Source organism: Monodelphis domestica, chromosome 1 (genome assembly GCF_027887165.1).
Source record: "Monodelphis domestica isolate mMonDom1 chromosome 1, mMonDom1.pri, whole genome shotgun sequence".
NCBI lineage: Eukaryota > Metazoa > Chordata > Mammalia > Didelphimorphia > Didelphidae > Monodelphis > Monodelphis domestica.
In genome coordinates, this window is record NC_077227.1 from 254,810,251 (window position 1) to 254,832,759 (window position 22,509).

Below are 22,509 nucleotides of genomic sequence, written 5' to 3' on the forward strand. Positions count from 1 at the left end.
GATGACATGATGGTCTACTTAAAGAATCCTAGAGATTCAACCAAAAAGCTAATTGAAATAATCAACAACTTTAGCAAAGTTGCAGGATACAAAATAAACCCACATAAATCATCAGCTTTTCTATATATCTCCAACACAGCTCAGCAGCAAGAACTAGAAAGAGAAATCCCATTCAAAATCACCTTAGACAAAATAAAATACCTAGGAATCTACCTCCTGAGACAAACACAGGAACTATATGAACACAACTACAAAACACTCGCCACACAACTAAAACTAGACTTGAGCAAATGGAAAAACATTAACTGCTCATGGATAGGACGAGCCAATATAATAAAAATGACCATCCTACCCAAACTTATTTATCTATTTAGTGCCATACCCATTGAACTACCAAAATACTTCTTCACTGATTTAGAAAAAACCATAACAAAGTTCATTTGGAAGAACAAAAGATCAAGGATATCCAGGGAAATAATGAAAAAAAAACACATATGATGGGGGCCTTGCAGTCCCTGACCTAAAACTATATTACAAAGCAGCAGTCATCAAAACAATTTGGTACTGGCTAAGAAACAGAAAGGAAGATCAGTGGAATAGACTGGGGGAAAGCGACCTCAGCAAGACAGTATACGATAAACCCAAAGATCCCAGCTTTTGGGACAAAAATCCACTATTCGATAAAAACTGTTGGGAAAATTGGAAGACAGTGTGGGAGAGACTAGGAATAGATCAACATCTCACACCCTACACCAAGATAAATTCAAAATGGGTGAGTGACTTAAACATAAAGAAGGAAACCATAAGTAAATTGGGTAAACACAGAATAGTATACATGTCAGACCTTTGGGAGGGGAAAGGCTTTAAAACCAAGCAAGATATAGAAAGAATCACAAAATGTAAAATAAATAATTTTGACTACATCAAACTAAAAAGCTTTTGTACAAACAAAACCAATGTAACTAAAATCAGAAGGGAAACAACAAATTGGGAAAAAATCTTCATAGAAACCTCTGACAATGGTTTAATTACTCATATTTATAAAGAGCTAAATCAATTGTACAAAAAACCAAGCCATTCTCCAATTGATAAATGGGCAAGGGACATGGATAGGCAGTTCTCAGATAAAGAAATCAAAACTATTAACAAGCACATGAAGAAGTGTTCTAAATTTCTTATAATCAGAGAGATGCAAATTAAAACAACTCTGAGGTATCACCTCACACCTAGCAGATTGGCTAACATAACAGCAAAGGAAAGTAATGAATGCTGGAGGGGATGTGGCAAAGTAGGGACATTAATTCATTGCTGGTGGAGTTGTGAACTGATCCAACCATTCTGGAGGGCAATTTGGAACTATGCCCAAAGGGCGACAAAAGAATATCTACCCTTTGACCCAGCCATAGCACTGCTGGGTCTGTACCCCAAAGAGATAATGGACAAAAAGACTTGTACAAAAATATTCATAGCTGCGCTCTTTGTGGTGGCCCAAAACTGGAAAACGAGGGGATGCCCATCAATTGGAGAATGGCTGAACAAACTGTGGTATATGTTGGTGATGGAATACTATTGTGCTAAAAGGAATAATAAAGTGGAGGAGTTCCATGGAGACTGGAACAACCTCCAGGAAGTGATGCAGACTGAAAGGAGCAGAACCAGGAGAACATTGTACACAGAGACTGATACACTGTGGTTCAATCGAACGTAATGGACTTCTCCATTAATGGCTTTACAATGTCCCTGAAAATCTACAGTGATCTATGAGTAAAAAAAAAAAAACTATCCTCAAGCAGAGGACAAACTGTGGGAGTAAAATCACGGAGAAAAAGCAACTGTTTGACTACAGGGGTGGAGAGGATATGATTGAGGAGAGTTGCTAAATGAGCACCCTAATGCAAATACCAACAACAAGGAAATGGGTTCAGACCAAAGACACATGTGATACCCAGTGGAATCAGGCGTTGGCTAGGGGAGGGGTGTCGGGAGGAGGGGGGGCAGGAAAAGAAAATGATCTTTGTTTCCAATGAATAATGTATGAAAATGACCAAATAAAATAATGTTAAAAAAAAAAGAATTCCTGATGAAAAGACCAGACCTAATGGAAAATAGAGCATTCCAACATAAGATCTAAGAGAGGGGGGAAAAAAAGGTAAAAATGAATCAGAAACCTTGAGGAACTTAATAAGATTAAACTGCTTACATTTCCAAATGGGAGGATGATATGTATAATGCTCAATAATTTTATCATCAATAGAGCAGTCTACTTAGATAGAGAACATGAGAGTGAATCTGTTTTGTGGGGAATGATCTCTAAAGAAAACTGAAAGGCTGAGAAAGAAGGATGTACTGGGAGGAGGAGGAAGAGAGAGGAAGATTGGGGTAAATTATATCACATAAAAGAGGCACACAGGAAAAGATTTTGAAGGGAAAACTGAAGGAAAGCAGGCAAAGCTTGAATCTCAATCTCATTTGTACTGGTTCAAAGAGGAATAAATACACACACACACACAGTGGGGGTAAATAAATCATTATCCCCAGGTAAACAGGAGGGGAAGGGGCTAAAAGAAAACAAGGAGGGTAGTAAGTTATAGAATAGATTAAGGGAGGCAGTGGTCAGAAGCAAAACACACTTTTTAGGAAAGCACAAGATTTAAAAAGTCACGAACAAATAAAAGAGAATAGGATAACTGGTAATACAGTTAGCAATTAGAACTGTGAATGTACGAAAAGGATGGATTCACCCATAAAGCAGAAGAGGGCAATGAAATGAATTAGAAACAATAACCTAACAATATGTTATTTATAAGAAATAGACTTGAAATGGAATGACACACAGTTAAAATAAAGGGCTGGTTCAAAATCTATTATACTCCAGTTGAAGTAAAAAAGCAGAGGTAGCAATCATAATCCTAAACAAATCAAAATAAAAATGGATTTAATTAAAAGAAATAATCAGGGAATCTATATTTTGCCAAAAAGCACCATAGGTAATAAATTAATATCAATACTGAACATATATGTATCAAATGACATAGCATCCAGATTCTTAAAAGTTAAATTACAGGAGGAAAAAGACAGTAAAACAATACTAGTAAATGACTTCAATTTACCCCCTCTCAGACCTAAATAAATCTAATCACAAAAGAAATTAAAATAGAAATTAAAGGGATGAATAAGCAAATTCTACCAAACATTTAAATAACAATTACTTATAATAGCATATAAACTATTTGAAAAAAATGGGTAAAGTAGTTCTACCAAATTCTTTGACACAAATATGATTTCGATTTTTAAATAAGGAATAGACAAATTGGAGGGAAAAAACGAATTACTCATCTAGATGGGTTTTTTTTCAAAATCATGAATGAAAATGGAATTTATTATTTTGTAACTGTTACTAAGAATACTCTAGATATTTGAGAAGAACTACTGATAAAATTATTAATTACTCTGATGGAAATTAAATTTGGACCAACAAAATCTTACAGTAAGTTCAAAATGTATGTAATATGAATATTAGAAGTCCCAACATAAACAAATTTTATACTTATGGGTGGAAAGAAAATCCCTAATCAAATAAGAAACAAAGCCAATATCCAAATAAGTAAATATATAAGTTGGGATATGAAGGGAAGCTATTAACTGGGGAAAATTTGTAAATTTTATTATCTAATTATCTTTGGTAGGGTTCTGATATACACGATATATAGGGAATTATGGCAAAAGTATGTAAGACCAAGAGTCATTATCCTCAATTGTTAGTTGGTCAAAATAGGTGAATAAACTCATTTGAAAAGAACAATTGCAAGCTTTTAACAATATAATGAAGTCTTTTTCAAGTTGAAAGCAATAAAAGTCGAAGAGATTATTTTAAAAATGAGAGAAATGAGATTCAAAACAACTCTGATGTTTCATTTTACATTTAGCAAACTGGAAAAGTTGACAAAGAATAGAAATATTTAATCTATGAGTGGATGTAGATAGACAAGCACACAAATGCACAACTGGTGGGGCTGTAATTTGGAGAACAATTTGCAATTGTTAAAAGAGTTTCTAACATGGTCATGCCCTTTGACCCAGAAATAGTTATTCTAAAGACGCTGAAGACAAAAAATTAGATTACATATATACTATTTATAAGGATACTTTTTGTGGTAGAAAATAACTGGAAAAAATAAAGTTGATAATCTATTTCTTTTGGAGAACAGATAAATAAACTACTATTTACTGGAATTGTTGGAATATCACTTGACCCATAAAAAATAATGAATATGAAAGAACAGAGAAAAAAAGTAAGATTTATATGAATTAATACAGAATAAATGAGCTAGGAATAGGTAAACAAGAAATACAACTACCATAAGGTAAATGGCATGAAGAAAAAAATTAAACTGTGTAATTAAGATGGACACTCTGCCTCAGAGAAGAGGTAAGAAATGCATCTCCTTCATAAATGTGGAAGGTCCACAGGTTAGAATATTGCACATGTTTTTTGGACTTTTTCAACGTTGTCTTGAGTTTTTCTCTTCTTTTTCTTTTCTCGTTTTGTCTTTAAAATATACTATTTTTCATATGGGCTGGCTCTCCAGGAAACGGAAGGGAAAGGGTTACTAGAGAAAACTATGATAATGTAAAAAAAAAAAACCCAAAAGACATGAATAAAAATTAATTTAAAAAATTTTAAAGGAAAAAATATATCTCCCTCACTTTTCAGAGGTGGGGGCCTGAGAGTGTGGAACTAAATGTGGTTTATTTGGCTAATTTTATCCTTTTTGCCATTTTTCCATTGATTCTTTTTCAATTTGTTACAAGTGATGGTATACTGGGTAGGATAATGGGTGAGTGAGGTACAGAGAAGGGACTAATGGGATAAAAGATATCAATAGATTTTTTAAAGTGAAAACTCCTCAAATATTTCATGTAGAGACTATTTCTAATGGACTGAATTATATCACTATGTGCCAGAGGCAAAAAATGAAATTTAAATCTACAATGATTTATACTAATGCATATGATGGTGGCAGAAACTCACCTCTAAAAAGTAGTAGTAAGAGAGATCTTATCCTGGGTATCTGAAGGGGAATCATTTACTTGTATAGCAGCAGACTACTTGAGTGCCCTATTCATTATTCAACTGGGTTACAAGTTCATTTTTTGAAAAGGGGACCCACCTGAGATTTCCATTTTCTTGTAGAATCTGCATCAGGTTAAATGTGGGTTCTGTCTGCTGAATTTCAGCCTTGGAGCAAGTAGTAGTTTCACCATTCCATTCAGGAACTTTCAAAGGATTTTCTTTGGGGGTTGTTTCTACCAAGGCAGTCAGTGAAGGTGTATATTTGGTTTGGTTTTCAGCAAGAGACCCTGCAGAATCCTCTTGGGATGCTTCCTGTTCTTCATCTTCATGATCTATTGGGTCGTCCTCTTCCTCTTCACTCTCTGTCTCAGTTTTGATAGAGATTTCAGCTGGCTGTGGCATCACTAAAAAAGAAAAACCCCAAATGCTGGTGAAAAAAAAAATGTGTTCTCTCTCAACCTTCTAATAATACATACAAGAATTTACATTAGTTTACAGATAAGATAGAAAAGTAATAACACATAAGTATGTCTATGCAAAATCATATGCATTTCTAATGTCTTCATTATATTTTACCTAGTATATTATCACAATGCCAAAGAACAAACTCATTGAGCTTCCTACATGAAAAAATCTTAAATCTACACTTATAGGGTAGAAAACAAATTACCATTATTTTTCATAGTTTTATGTGAGAGGAAAAAATGTTTCTTAGACTTATACTTGCAAAGAGAATCACTGTTCAGATTTACACTTAAAAACAAACTTGGCAAATATAGCTTCTAAAAAGGAGACAGTGACAGTTGGTGTAAATCATTTCATTTTTCCCATAAACATTTTTCTGCATCAAGGAAATTTGAAAATAGAACTGAGAAAGTGAAACTGCTAAAGACTTAGGAAGCCAACCCCCATATAGTAGAATCTGGGACAGAGAGGTATGTTCTGTTATTCCAGGTGTAGGAGGAGTGAAATACTTCTACTCTCCTAATATCAAAACAGCAAAACAGCCTATTACTCAATCATGAAATAATTAGATATGTAACTGTTAAGGGCTATATTCAACATATAAAAATCTTATTTCATAACTACCATGTATTACTATAATGCTATATGTACAAATATATATTATATATATATATAATATCTCCCTTACTGTAAATACTATGGAAAGAAAGATATATTTTTTAAATCTCTTTACAATTCCCATGACATTCTATGGCTCCACAAAAGATCAAGTAACCATAAGCAATAGTTCGGAAGGACCAACTAGAGGTTAGCTAACGTATTCTGTCAAGAGATCAGGCTAATTGAGTTTGGTTAAGACCAACAATATATTTGTACCTGGATATTTTGGCCTTAGTGACCTCAATCTGCCATTCCGTCTTCTGCGTTTTCGTACCTCCAGGGAAAGGAGCTTCCTTTCATAAAGAGCTGCATGTATCTTGGCCTTCGAATTCATATTCTCAACCTTCATTTCTGGCCCTGCATCAACAGCCACTCTGGGAAAACAGCAACGCAGAACAAACTTTATAAATTTTTCTTCTTTATTTCAATGCCAAGCCTGGTGGAGGTCTGTAATGATAAAAGACTGACCCAGTGACTTTAGGGAATTCTAAAATGTTTGACAGTTAAACAGAAAAATTGGGAAGCCCTGTCTGAATTAGTGAAATGTGTGAATAAACTATTTTTAAAAAATAATTTTTTATTATTTTTAAGCATATAAACAATAGCATTGGAAGACTGCATTACATTAATGAGGAGGGTCCCAACTCCTTTCTTGTTAAGAAATTATTCTATTCCAACAAAATCCTATGATTAAGCAAAGGTAGGGAAGCTAAGACAGTTGGACAAAAATCTGTGAGAAAAAGAAAGTTCTGCCTGTGAGCTGCCAAAAACTCCACCAAGCCCATGCTTCCATAGTACTATCCCCATCAGGACACATTATTTGAAAGACAAAACTACAGGGAAGTGAAGGGAGAGGGACCACACTGTATGTGTGTGAGGGGATATAGGGAGTGGAGTACTGGAGCTCTTAGCCTATAATCTATCAGACGATGGAATCCCAGGATACCTGAGATACAGATGGAAGTATCTAGAAATCAGACTAAATTGAGGATGAGAGTAGGAAATAAATGAAGGAACTTTTGATCCTGTCCCAAGTCAACTTCACAATAGGTTGTGACAAAACAGTGGGTAGATTCATTCATTCACTCATTCATACATTCATTTGACATTAATTTAGCACCTCCTGTATAAAAAGACACTTGGCTAAGAGGTCATAAATTTAGAATAGACACCTATCCCTCTGTCATTTCAGTAAGAAAGCAAACTATTTTTTTGAATAAACAGACTACTCAAATCATACAAAATGGTTAATCCTCTAGGCAGCCATATGTAGACAGAAATTAAAATTTATAATTCCTTGTCCAAGCTTGAAACACAGATGCATTCTTCCTTCTAAATTAGTATTTTATATATTTTTATGATATGTGAGTTAGGTTTATAATTTAGTATCTCCCCAAAGAGAAGTGAATTTGGTGTGCCTAATATGTTAGGATGAAATTCTTTGTTTACATTTAAAGAAGAAATGTCTAACTCTTAATTGCCTATCACATCAATCAGTCAGATCCTTCTGCAATTCTGCCTGCATTACCCAGAAAATCACAGTAGTAAGAAAAAGACCCTTCTTTTAGAAAAGTTCTCAGTATATCAGTATTACTGCAACCACAAACTTCTAAATGAAACCTTTTGTATAGTGGATTCTCAGAGATTGAATAATTGGTTATAAATGATAGTTATAAAATCATCTTCCCTAGAGATATTTTTAGTCTTGATAACCAAAGCTATCTTTGGCAAAAAAAAAAAACTGCAAAAAAAAACCACCACATCTTCCTAACATAATAGTGGAGAAAATGTATAAAATAAACTCTTGTCCCATTGTATTTTTAATTCTTATTATGTGTAACCAAATTTGTCATTTATTTCAGCATATTCTGAAGAATAAGGTTTTTACTAACTTCGAAGAGTGTCATGCACACATTGGATCATGATAAATTATTATGATTTTAAATATAGGTAACATTACATTACATTTTAAAATCACTGAGGATCTTAGCTCATGGCAGCATCATGCATTAACAAATGAGGTAGTATGGTATAGTAGAATAATCTCTATATTTGTAGTGAGAGAATCTAGTACAAATTCTGGCGCTCCTACTTAGTATCTGTATCACCTTGGGAAAATTTTACCTCCCTCTGAATCTTTCTTCCTTTGTAAAATAAGGGGAGATATGACCCCTGAGATCTTTTTTTAGCTCTAAAACCTCACTCATTAAATAGATATAATAGGTGAGAAGGTATTTTATAGGCTGTAAACCACAGAAATACAAACTGTTATTATATTTTAAAAATATTATATATTAGAGACTGACTAGTCTAAAAATTCCCCTCCCCCCCACAACTTTTGTTGTCATTTAGATTGATGTAGCTGAGTGGTATGAAATTCAAATAGAAACAGCTCTATTGGGCTGCATGACTCAGAAAAACACAAATGAACATTATCTATGTTGTACTGTATTTTTACTTTTTTTGATAAACATTTCCCAATGACATTTAAATCTGGCTGGAAGTATCCTGCAGCAGAGTGTGACCCCTCTGGTGTAGATGGCACCTAGTAAAGAGACTCCAAGGGAAATAATCCCCCATTCTACGACTTATGTAGCCGTGGAAAATTACTTGGAGTACTAAGTGGGTCAAGTGACTTTCCCACAGTCACAAAGCCAATACATGATGGAGGCAGGTTTGAAGCACAGTTCTTGACGGATTTCAACATTAGTTTCTCTATCTATTATTCCATGTGGTTTTTCTTTTTTAAATTTTGCCCAAACAGATAGAATTATTATGCAACAGCCAGAATCTAGGATTAAGAGCTAGAAAAATTTATTAATTCACTCTGACTTTGATAATGGGGCAAATCATACTCATTATATTCCTGTTTCCTCATTAATCAAGTGACAATAAACCTGTTTTACTTCTTGCCAAGAAAGATCTATAAATGTATGTTTGTAAAGGATTTGGAATAGCAAACCTCCCATAAAATGAAATGTAGCATTTAAAGTACTTTGTAAGCCACAAAGTACTACTTAAATATCACTATTATTATTGTAGTAAATTAATTTCTCTCTCCTCAAAAGTATAGAGTATATGGCACAGAATCTAAAGAACAGGCCTTGGAGACTGGAAATCCTGGGGGTAAGTCTGACATGTATTGACTGTGTGACTCTGGACAGCTCACATTGCTTTTATGTGATCCAGGCAACTCCTTAAGTATGTAAGTTGTAGAGAAGGTGACAATGTACATTGGGGAATGGGGTTTTCTCATAGGGAGTGCCTTAGGCCAACCAAAGGACAGGTTTATTATAGTTTGGTAACTCTAATCCAATGAGGACAAATTAATTTGGTGTACCTGTATACTGTACTGAAATCCTATGGCTGTTCTCAAGAACTGGCCAATTCCCTATCATTAAAATCAAAGTCAGATTTTTCTGCAATTTTACCAGCATAACCCAGAACATCTCCATTCAATGATCAGAAAAAGACTTATTTTGGCCAATTTTTCAATAGCTTATTATAGTAAAAACTACAAACCTTCAAATAAAAACTTTTGAACAATTAATTCTCAGAGCTGAATGAAAAGGCCTCCTAAAAGGTGGTTAAAGAAACTCCTTTTTAGAACTATAGCCTTCTTCCCCACCACCACCACCAAAAAAAAAGGTGTAAAACAAAAGAGCTACATAGGTATATAACTACTTTTCTAATAGCCAAAAACTTCCCCTTTGCCATGAGGATTGTCTTTGGTCTCAATGCTTTGTTTTTCTGGTTAGACTCTTCATCTAGACCAAGGATTCTTCTCGGAATTATGTCTTTAAGTAAACACGTTTTAATAGCACATACATGGGATTACAAAGGAAACTAATCACATTAAAATACAGTTATCAAGATTTTAAAATAAATGTACCAAATTCACAGATGCCAGATTAAGAACTCCTGATGTAGATAAACCCTTCCCCAAGTATTCCCAAACCTTCAAAATCCTCTACCAACAATATACAGGCCTGGGAGCATAGCTTTTTGGAACATTTTCAGCTCTGCACACTTCTAATTCTCTGCAACAAACTTCAAATAGCATTATGTCCAGATGCAGAAAGAAACAGCCAAGCAAGAACAGTTAGTAGCAGCAGCTGAAAAGTTTTACCTGTGGCTCTAAAATAGAAAAACTCAACTGCAATTTGGTAACACTATCAACCTGGACCAAGCTGTAAAATGTTCTCCAAGTTAACAAAACTATTGCATTCTGTGTTCAATCTCTGCATAGTCACACAATCGCCCATACAGTCTCAACTTTTCCAAACCACTTACCGTGGCCTCCCTACCAAGAGGGTTCTTCTCGAGTTTCCCCTACAGGAGTAGAGAGGACAACTGGTTAATGGGCAACAATATGCATGCATATGCATCCTTTCTCTTTCTCTCTCTCTCTCTCTTTCTCACACACATATATACACACACAGTTTTTTTGGTGCTTTTTCTTTAAAACAAGGTGCCAGCTTTCCTGTAGCAATTTCATTTATTGCAGTTCCTCAGCATAGGAGCTAGGTCAGGGAGAGAAGCTTTCTCTATGGAGAAAATACATAAAGGTGAGAATCTTTTTTTACAAATCATGAATCTGGAGGCCTATGACCCCAAAGGGACATTTCTAAAGATGCTTACAAAGAAATCAAAGCAGGAAGGACAAATGAGCTAAGAGGATATTCTAGTTTCCTGATAAAATCAAATGACTACAACTCTTTAGGGGTTTGAAAAGGGATAAACATAAAGAACTTTATTTTATAACCAAATATAGATATGAGGGCTGTGATGGCACAAGTCCTAATAATCCTGTGAAGATAGCTTTCTACACCCCTAAATACATAAAACGGTTTTCATACATTAGGCAACTCTCCTAAATCACTGTTTTTTCTCTCTTGCATTTACTAGATGGTTTTCTCCTCTTACTGTTCCTAATAAATTTACATCCATTGTGTATGATACAAGCCATAGTTTGAATCTGAAAGAAGGAAAGATCTCCCTGGGTAATATAGCCCAGATTCTCTGTCAAGTTGTATGGCAAGAAGCTCATGAATGGCAACCTCATACAAAACATGTCCCTAATCCTAGCTCCAAAGAATCCAAAAAGACTCACCGCACTAGCATCAGCTCTATATAAATTGTCAAGGCATTTTTAATCCTCATTTTAGGAAACAGATTAATTTTTATAAAACTGATTACAAATAAATTACAATAAAACTAAGCTTATTCAGAATGTAATAAGAAACCCTCACAATTTAATTTTGGGATAAATCTTTTTATGAAACAAAGACTCACCCTCCTTTAATTTATCAGTTTTACAAACTGTTTTTGATCATCAATGAATATTATTTAGGAAAGGAGGTATTCCATATTAAGTAAATTTCTTCACTTAGACAAAACTTTTTATTATGAAAATTTTTGATGGAAAGTTTTCTAAATTTGAACACTCTTGCCCAGCTAGGCAATACTTTAAATAAGAATGCTATACACGAAGGCAGGAAGATCTAAGTTAAAATCCTTCCTCCCACTTTTATTAACTGTTTCATCCTGGGCAAGTCACTTTATCTCTGTCAGTTTTTCATGTGTGAGACAGGAATAATAATAGCATCTGCCTCCTAAGGTTGTTGAGTTTAAAAGAAGATTTTTATAAAATGGTTTGTATATTTTAAAGTGCTATATAAATGCTATAGCAATTATTATTTTAAAATTACTATTTAGAATGATTCAGTTTTTTTTTAAGATGACTCCAAAATATCTCTTCCAAAAAGTGTTGGCTGCTATGATAATTAGTTTTAAGATCCTTAGATCCCCAAGAGTTGACCAAGATGGAATTTAACAGAGTTAAATGTGAAGTCCCACACATGGACTCAAAAAGCAACTTCATAAGTTGGGAATAAAGGAAACATCAGCAGATTTGGGGATAAGATCTGGAGGCAAGGGCAGTTAGGAGACTAAAAGCTCTAAGAATCAGAACTAAAATACCAGTAAAAGTTTCATTTTACTTTATACTAGTCATACACCTGCACTCTACCCTTGTCCAAATCCAAAGGATTGTATTCATTTTTGGGCACCACATTTTAAAAAAGATGTTGGGAAGCTGGAATATGTCAACAAAAGAGAGATCAGGATGGTAAGACTGGAAGGAAGAAGGAAGTGGATCATGCCATATGAGGATCAGTTATAATATTTTATCCTAATATTTACAATTGAGATTACTAAGTCACCTGGAGAAGATAATTTAGAAGGAACATGATACCTTTTTTCGAGTATTTGAAGGTCAATCATGTAAGAGAGGGATGAAATGTGTTCTGACCAGACAGTAAAAATACAACAATGGATAGAAATTTAAGAGAGGAAAATCAGGTTTCCTATAAGGAAAAAGATTTGTAATGATTAGGGGCTATTCCCAAAGGGCATAAGCCACTTCAGGAGACATGAGTATTTCCTCTTTCTGGAAATCTTCAAGGAGAAGTTAGAAGATAATTATTACTAGCTCTACATGAGGTATTTATATTCAAGAAGAAGCTAACTTAGATATCCTCTAAAATCCCTTCCAAATCTGACATTATGTGATTCTTATGTCTACTTTCTATAGTTCTTCAATTTACAAACTCCTGTCATGCAGTGTTACCATTTTTTTCAGTTGTTAAGTATATATATTTCCTTTCTTCTAATATGTTGCTTCCTAAACTATTAAAAGCTAGAAAATTTTAAAAATTAAGTTTGTTTAAAGGCTCTGTCTGAAAGAATATTCTCTGAGTGAGATCTCATGGAGTTTGTTCTCACGAATGTCCATAGAGTTCATAGTTCATGAATTTGTGATATCCACTTTTCCTCATATAGATATCTTTTTTTTTTCTTGCTTCATTCTGGTTCTTGGACATGTTGTGGAGCTGAGATTTTCAAATGAATGATATCAAGTGAAGTGTTTTCGTTTCAGATTTGCTTAAATAAAGGCACACTTTTATTTATATACTGCCCCCTTCCACCAAGCAATTAGCAACATCATTTCTATAAAGCCATTTTCTTTGTCTTTCATTTACTTCCTTCTCACAATGTGATCCATTCCAGTATTTTATGCTATAAAAATCAGCAAATCCCCACCTGTCCTGGAAAAGACGTGTAGCCAGCATATAGTTCATTGAGGTCTTGTGCTCTAGGTAGGACCTGAAAGACAGAGAAAGGACTAGTTATATCTTCAGCTTAGTTCAAGTAAAGATTAATGCAGAAATAAAACTAAATCAAATCCATAGCTGGTATGTAACCTGCAGATTATTTTTCTTAAAAATAAAAGGAAGTAGCAATTATATAAATTCGATTGTTAGCAGAGTAAGAAGATTCAAGAGATTGTAGGATGATACTGGGAAAATAAAAAGAAAAATATACTTCATAATTATAACTAAAATTTTCAGATGGAAGAGGAATAGAAATTTTTTCTCCAGAAAAGGGTCTTTATTTAGGTTTATGCCTTCTAGGGTCTGGTGGTTGCTATGTGAAGCTCTCATTTAGAAGGGCCACGGAAGCACAGATTTTTGGTGTCTGAATACTCAAAGTCATTTTACCTAATAATGAGATGTTTACTACTATAATTTTGAGATTTCAGCATTCAAAATAATGCCTCACTAGTTGAAAGTTGCTAATTAGAAAAATTCAAAGAAGAAAACAATTTGCAAAGATGATGGATGGGGGCAGAGAAGGAAAGAAAAAGATCTGAGGAAGAGATAGAGAGAAAGCAAGAATTTATTAAGGGCTTACTAAGTGCCAGGCACTGAGCCAAGCACTGAAGATCTAAATATAAGCAAAAGAGATGAAAACATAATCTCTTTCTTTTTTAACTTTTACTTTCTTTGTTTTTTTAAATAAAATTTTAAAGATATTTTATTTTTCCAATTACATGTAGTAACAATTTTCAACATACATTTTCCAAAATTATAAGATCCAAATTGTCTTCCTCCTAGAAATGATAAGCAATTTGATATAGTTTTATACATTTATTATCAGGCAAAACATACTCCCATTTTGGTCACTGTTGTAAGAGAAAACTCATATAAAACCTGCAGGGGGCCATCAAGCCATGATGTTTGACATGGTCATGCGTGGGAACCAGGGGTTGCAAAGTGGCTCCTAGGAAGGATGGACACATCCACTCAGTCTCTGTGTGACTTCTCTCATGAACATCCCTTACTATTGGAATTGCTATGATTATTGTTCTCTCCCTACCTTCAGGAAAAATAATATGAGAGAATATCACCCAAATATCCCAAATATCACCAAATATCACCCAGAATATCACCAAAATACCATACTTACAAAATCAAACCTAAAAACTATCATGGGTTAACTTCTGCATATAACTTCTAACAAAGTTGCACTTAGAATTCCCCACTCCCATGTACAGAACAAATTCTTCTAAGCCAGTATATTAATCACCCTAGGGAGAGGCTGGTACACCATGTCTCAGTGACTTGTTTTACCAACTAAAACCAAAGTAATCTGTCTTGGAAACCCCCCATGAAACACTAGAAAATTGATTAGCCTGATATTAAAGAATATCTGAAACTGAATTGTGTTCTATTACTCTTTGATCCCTCAACTTGGCACCAGTGTTTGTTGATTGTCTTCTAGAACTCCTGATTATCTATTTTATTAAAAGTAACAAATTATTTTCTTTGATTGTTCAGAAATCTAAGCACCTCACAGGTTAATGAGCTCTGACCTCTAGCTATCCTCCCTGTGATGAGAAATCATTTATCATTTGCAAATGCTTTGTGTGTGTTGTCAGAATCAATAGCAACGTAATATATAGAAAAATCACAGAATATCAATCAAACGATTTGTTAAAAGCTAGTGTATGTCTTATCCAATTATCCAATTATCTTCATTGAACATGCATGTTGAATAATGTAGCTGTGTACCAAGAAAAACTCTGGGCCAGATGAAGCAGTTCCTGGCCACAGGTTGACACTCTCAACTGTCTTCCTGTCCCTCATTTATGCCTTCGCCATCACACCTAGCTGAGGACCGCTGAAGCCATGGACAGGGTGAGCCCCTAGAGACCAAGTTAAAAACCAAAACCCCAAATAAAAAACAAATAATGTAAAAATTTGTATGCTTTGATCTGCATTACAACTCCAACAGCTTTTTTTCAGGAGGTAAGGATAGCATTCTTTGTCATAAATCCCTCAGAATTGTCCTGAATCATTGTATTGCTGAAAGAAGCTATGCCCATAGTCTCTTTCTTAAAGAAAATTACAATAAAGTAGGAAGATGTCATATATACAAGTTATATATGCATATATATAATGGGAAGATGTCATATATACAAGTAAAAGAGAAGTCAGAATATGATTAAGTTCATAAGAGAGCTCAGAGATATTTCTGAAAGTCTTTATGAGAAGAGTAGATGGTATTTGAGCTGGCCCTTGGAAGAATGAGAAGGATTTCAACAGTAGAATTATGTTTAGGAGTTCACATTACAGGACAGTAGAAAAGTATACAACAAATTAGGGAATGAGGAGTGGTTTTGTTTGGCTAGAGCATAAACAGCATGAACAGGAGATAAGAGTGGCTAGGCAAGCTGGAGTCAGGTTTCACAATCTCTATATAGCACTGGGTAACCCTTAAAGTGCTCTACAAATGTGAGTAATTCTTACTAGCATATAATTTACTATAAGACACAAGATGAATAAATGAGGGAATTGAGCCTTGAACCTAAATCTCCTGACTTCCAGACCCATACTCTTCTTCTTAAAGTATGCTTCCTGTCTTTTGACAAACACTCTCCCTATCTTCCCCAGTCTCCATCCTCCCATGCTTACAATCAAAGAGCAGGTTCCTAGAGAGATGACATCTGTAGTTTTCCTTCACTTGGGGCCCCCTATGCCAGTCACCATAAGCCTCATCCCTCTCATCCCCTCATGAAATAAACTGAGATACATTACAGGAGAGAAGGTGACATGTAACATGTTCAGAATAAAGTAAATACAAAACAGAGGCAGCTAGGTGGTTCATTGGATAGAAAGCCAGGTCTGGAGAAGGGAGGTCCTAGGTTCAAATCTGACCTCAGACATTTCCTAACTGTGTGACCCAGGGTAAGTCGCTTAACCCCAACTGCCTAGACCTTACTGCCCTTCTGCCTTGGAAATGATATTTAGCATTGATTCTAAGATAGAAGGTAAGAATTCTTTTTTAAAAAGATAAATATGAAACAATACAAAGTAATTTTAAAAGGGGGAGGATACAACTTAGGGAAAATCAGTAAAGACTTCCAGTAGATCTCATCTTAGCCGTGTTTTGAAGAAAGGTGCAAGTGAGAAAGTTCATTTCAGTGTTGGGAAAACCATCTGCAGTAAGTCAGGGGAAAGGGGCAGATAGGTAGAACGGTAAATAAAGGACTAGGCCTGGAGTTGGGAAGATGTGGACTGAGACAAAAGTCTCAGACACTTCCTACCTGTGTGACCCTGGGCAAGTCTCTTAACCTCACTTGCCTATTCTTTGCCACTTACACCTTATCATAATTACAAAATTGATACTAATACAGAAGGTAAGAATTCTTTAAAAAAGAAAAAAGATAAGGCAAGGGAAATATAAGAGTGTATAAGAGAAACAGCAAGCAGGCCAGGTTTACTGTAAGGGAGAGTGCCTCTTCCCCCTCTCTTCCCTATCCCTCTTATTAACCTGTTCCTTACAGTATGAATATTCACTTGCCATGTCTCATTTTCATCTTTGTTCACATTATTTTTATCTTCTAATAATCAGAGAAATTAAAATTTGTCCTAAAGATTTTATAATCTTTACTACCCTCTCTAATAATGATAGCTCCTTCTCTTATGCTCATTTGGGACGCAGGAGGATTTATACTAATAAATAGCATAATAAATACTATTTATTCCCCAATATGACTTTCAGACTCTCTTCAATGCTATCATTTAGACATCACTTTTTCCTCCTCTGAAATTCAATGCATCTGCTTATATAGGCATGTCCAGAGCCTTTCTACCACCTATTGACTCCTTTTCCCACTGAGTTCAGTATCTGACTCATAGTATTCCTTCTCTATTTCAAGGCTTCCAATTATTCTAATATCCATGTTAAAGATAAACCTTTAAAAACTCTGGCCTACCAGTTCATCATCCATAACTCTCATGTTATCTGTGATTAGAGAATAAAATTTTATTTTCCTCTTCTGCTTCTTTCATGATGCTTTATTCCTCCTAAGTCTGGGTTTGTTTGTTTTTTTGGTCTGAACAGAAATTAATTGGTTATTGAATTGTATTAACTTTAACAGATAATTCTTCAATCAATCCCTGTCCATCATTGCCCTTGCTCAGGTCTCACTTTCTCTACTTCCTGATGGTTAAGCATTTTAATAAGGCATTATCTATTTTTTAATACCTAGTTCCCTTGACTTTCTATTATTCAAAACTTTGCTAATCAAAAATCTTGAGTCACTTCCATATTCACCTTTTCTGAATGCTTCTATTCCAGAATCACTGAAATTGGCAGGAAAGCTACACAATTATGCAGACCCACTATAAATTTATTACTTAATTTCAGGCAGGCTTCCACCCCTATTTTTAATCATTTCTAATAGACTCCTATCAAAGGTTGTTCTAAACCTTTTCTTGCCTCCTCAAGTGCCCAGTTCTAACCTTCTCTTTTCCTACTCACTTGACCTCAACTCCTACTTTATTGAGAAGACTAAAGTTATCCCTTAATGTTTCTTACTACATGCCTCAAAGTCTTTCTAAATATCTATCCATTGTGTGTGCTTTACTTATCGTAAAGGATAATAATAATAATCTTAATTCCTTGTCAAGGCTTATTTTCCACTTGTACTCATAATCCTATCCCTTCTAGTTTTTCTCCTAAACCCTGATGTATCATTCACCTTTCTCTCATTTTTGATGTCTCCCTAACAACTGTTTCCTTCCTCCCTGAGCAAGTATATTTAGGTTCTCCAATCCTCAAAAAACTCCAAGACTCTGTTATTCCCTTAAGCTACTTGTCCTATTGTTTTCCTGCCTTTTACCTATTTGACTACTAAACTCCTTAAGAGAGTAGTCTATTCTGATTCTACTTCCAAGCCACTATTCTACTAAAACTGCTCACTTTAAGACCATCAATGACTTAAGAATTGTCAAATCTGATAGCCTTTTCTAAACCTTCATTCCTTCTCTATTTTTTCTCTTTTTGGGCTCTCTCTCTTCCTTTACTATATAGTCTTCCTCTTCAACTCAATCCCTGCCTCCCATACTTGGATTTTTTAAAAGAAATGTCGCTTCCACCTCAAACATCCTGACCTTCCTGAACATCAATTTTCTCAACTTTATTCCACCTCAGCCATACAAAGATGAATGGTCATACCCTTGAGCTCATTAACATTCGTAATTGACTTCCATGATTCAGAAATCTCTCTTTTGGAACATAAGCTCTTATCCTTTCATCTCTTTCTGCCTCTCTCCTCTTTAATGTATTGTTCATATTTCTCTGAATAATGACTTGTCACTACATCCCTACCTTCTTTCTGTGTCCATATCCCTTATTCTGACTTCAACTTTCCTTTTTTCACATCCTTGACTTGGTAGATACAGAGCTCAACTTTATACTGTCTTATACTCTATTTCCTTATCCATATCTTGTCTTAATTCCACTCATGCTTTGCTAAGTCCCAACCCTTAATCACTGTTACGATCTGCCTTCTTTGACCTCAAGTGCTGCTGAACACCATTGTAGGAAGTCAAAATCAGGCTGATTAGGCCCACTATAAATTCAAATTCTCTCATCTCAGCTATATCATTTTTGCTATATGGAAATTCTTTCACTATCCTCTGACTTTCTACTAAATTTGTCATCATGGTTGTAGCCCTTTCCTTCTTTTCTCAAGCCACCTATATCATTGATTCCCCCTTAAGTCTAGATATAAGAATACTTCATACTTTATAAAGGTTGTGAGCTTCTTCTCTCTGATTCTATAATTCAGATCTCCTTAGCAGCCATTCACTTTCTCCTCCTTTTACTCCAGTTTCTGATGAAAAAGTAGTAATTTTTCTTGCAAGGCCAAACCTAACTATGCTTTTTATTCCATCTTCTCCCAAATCTGAGGACCTAAACCTTCCATCATTCTTTACCTCTCTCTAATTTTCATTCATTTTTTTTTTTATCCACTGGCTCCTTCCTTGTGGAATTTAATAAATCCTGATAGTAATTTAGTAGTGAAAAATGTAGAGACCTGGATCTGAGCAAGATAAGGCAAAAGCTGGACTGTCAAAGCCCAGGGTGATTACAGGGATGGAATAAATTTTTCATCTGGGGAGGAGGCACAGATGATGACCCAAGTGGACAGAGTACAGAGGTAGATGGAAAGTGCTACGGAGGCTTGGACCTTGGCAAAAAGCTGGGTAGAGGGATGGTAGCAGATATTAAAAGTATTGGATATATGTCACTAACTCCCACCCCACTCATTAGACTCTAATTATTTAATCTTTGTGTCTCCTTAAGTACTTAACACATTTGTTTAGCCTCTAATAGTTGCTAATAAAGGATTTGGGTTTTTTTATTTTAATTTATCTGATCAGATTACTTTGAACCCCAAAATTATAAGGCACATAGTTGACAATGCCTATTAACTGAATGACTGAAATAAAAATGAATTCTTGGCAAAGTACACTGAGCCACACGTTTCAAAATGTCAAAAATATAAAAACAAAAATCCTAATATACTAAAATTTCTAATTCAGAATATCCAAGCATTGCTGCTCTTCTTAATTCTCAGGTCTTCTGGAATGTATATCAATAAAACGCATACTATATAAGATGAAAGAATGGCCTCTTTCTTCAGAAGCATACCAGTTTTGTATTCTTTCTTTTTTTTTTAATCCTTATCTTGTTGTCTTAGAATTGATACTAAGTATTGGTTCCAAGGCATTAGAATGATAAGAGCTAGATAATAGAGATTAAGTGACTTTCCTAGCTTCACACAGTGAGGAAGTATCTGAGGCTAGATTTGAACCCAGGACTTTCCATTTCCAGGGCTGGTTCTCTATCCACTGAGTTATCTAGCTGTCCCAATCTTTATTCTTTCAAGTTCAAAGAATCATGTCATGAGAGAACTTAAGAGTTGGAAGGAATCCTACAAATTAATATAATTTAATTCCTTCATTTTATAAATTAAGGAAGTATCTTATAGGGGAGAAATGACTTGTCTAAGGCTACACAAGCAGTAATAATAATTCACATTTACATAGCATTCTAAGGTTTACAAAGAATCTTTCTAAAAACTCTGTAAACTCTGTAAAATAATATAAACTTACTATCTGCATTTTACAAATGCCACCTAAAGGTTCTGTGATGTTAAGTGATTTCCCCAGGATGATACAAACTAACAAATGCCTGAGGAGAGATTCAAACCCAGGTCTCCTGGCTCCGAGTCCAGGGTTCTATCCATCATATATTATGCTGTCTCTGTATTAAGCAGCAGAGACACCCACAATTCTATTTAGAAATTAAGTCAATTGACTTGCACTTATTTCCCATTCCTAAGGTTGTCACCTCACCCATAAACATCCCATGTTTCCGATGTAGGAAATATTCGAATAAATCCCCCTCTACGATCATTTTCTTCTTTTACCCGCCGTAAAACTTTGATCTAGATTAAGGGGAAAAAAAAGTCACATCAAACCACTATTGATAAACATTAGGACACATACTACAATAAATAGCAATAGCTGAGGTTAGAGCCCATATATATATATAAGATAGAGGGGATGAATCCTAGTCAAAGATTCACTTTTCAAGAGTAATTTTCTCCACCTTCATTTTCTTTTTCAAAATTATGAGAAGGGGAAGGGAACAAGCATTTATTAAGAGCCTACTATGTGCCAGTTACTGCTTTACAAATAGTATCTCATTTCATCCTCAAGACAATCCTGTGAGATAGCTGATATAATAATCCCCATTTTGCATTTAAGAAAATTGAGGCAGAAAGAGGTTAAAGTGAGTTGCCCAGGGTCACATAGCTAGTAAGTATCTGAAGCTGGATTTTAACTCTTGTGGTATTGACTGGTTTAGTGTTTTATCCACTGCACTCAAACCCCCCAATATTATAACAACAACAACAACAAACAAACAATTTAGAATAAAATATATTTAAATTAATAACAACCTTTCTGCTCTATGTCCCCTTCTCATCTCGTTTGTCCATTTACATCTGTATAAATATGAAGTTTTTTGTATAGTCATAGTTAATGGATATGTGGCTGCTGTTCTAGTTCAGATGTCTTCACTCTGCATTATTTATTCTTTCCAAATATATTCATATCCCCTCTATTTGCCATTTGAAATAAAACAATAGTATTCCATGGCATTGATATACCAAACTATGCTCAGCAAGTCCTCAGATACTAGAAATATGGCTATTTCTAGGGTTTTTTTAAATAATAATGATAATAAAGATATGAATGTTTTTTGTAGAGTTTTTCTTTTCAGTCATATTGAAAGGATATGTTAAAAGTGATAATAAAATTTACACCACTCATTCTGTAGTCAGATGGCTCTACAAAAAGATGCCACAAATTCATGATTCCACCACCAAAGTACTACACCCTACAAAAACACATTTCATCACTTTTACTTTTGTCAATCTGATGAATGTGAGATTATACTTTAAAGTTGTTTTTAATTGCTCTATAATTGAAAAGGTTGAACTTTTTCAAATTGAAATTCAACAACAGTGTTCCCTCTTTCACAAATGTTTCTATAACCATTTATCCATCTAGGACTAAGTATTCCCTTTTTAAAAAATTGTCACAGTTCCTTGTAAATTCCATATGTAAGACTTTTTATTGTGTATTATATTTACCATAATAATACCTTCATGTGGTTTTTTGTTATTATTTTGCCATTTTTAAATTTTTACATAATTAAATCAATCCACTTGCATCCCAATTTCTTTAATTTGTGCAATAAAAGGTGATCTCATCATAGCTGAGATTAAATATATAGTTCCTTTCTTCTTTTGAAAGTTAATTTCATTGATCAAATTAGAATTTGTAGCAATAGGTGAAATGAGGTATAGATCTGGGTTTGGTTTTCACCTCATTACTTTCAAATTCTCCTAAACATTTTTATTCAAATCCTCTTTTTAATGTTTAGGATACACAGACACCAATCTTTTATAGGCTCTTTGTTTACTTCTAGGACATCTGTTCTGGTCTCCTTGTCTATTGTTCCACACCCTCCAACCTCCACCCCTTTAATCTAGTTTCAAATGAATTGAGAAATATTACTTCAAAATATTTTTTGAAATCTGA

The 22,509-nt window shown here is 34.5% G+C and overlaps 1 protein-coding gene across 34 annotated transcripts in view; it reads right to left on the minus strand.

The window, feature by feature from the left end:
* TTLL5 (tubulin tyrosine ligase like 5) overlaps positions 1-22,509 on the minus strand; it is a 409,941-nt gene that overhangs the window by 253,168 nt on the left and 134,264 nt on the right. For 30 of the 34 annotated variants that reach the window (XR_008914964.1, XR_008914965.1, XM_056810663.1 and 27 more), the window contains 5 exons: positions 20,755-20,846; positions 13,304-13,366; positions 10,493-10,531; positions 6,416-6,573; positions 5,172-5,478 (listed from right to left, as the gene is read on the minus strand). Coding sequence is in view for 32 of the 34 variants with exons in the window: in XM_056810663.1 (XP_056666641.1) it covers positions 5,172-5,478; positions 6,416-6,573; positions 10,493-10,531; positions 13,304-13,366; positions 20,755-20,846 (659 nt within the window). In the remaining 2 variants the exon portion in view is untranslated. The remainder of the gene's footprint in view (positions 1-5,171; positions 5,479-6,415; positions 6,574-10,492; positions 10,532-13,303; positions 13,367-20,754; positions 20,847-22,509) is intronic. The other 4 variants (XM_056810644.1, XM_056810647.1, XM_056810654.1 and 1 more) reach the window with 1 other exon arrangement.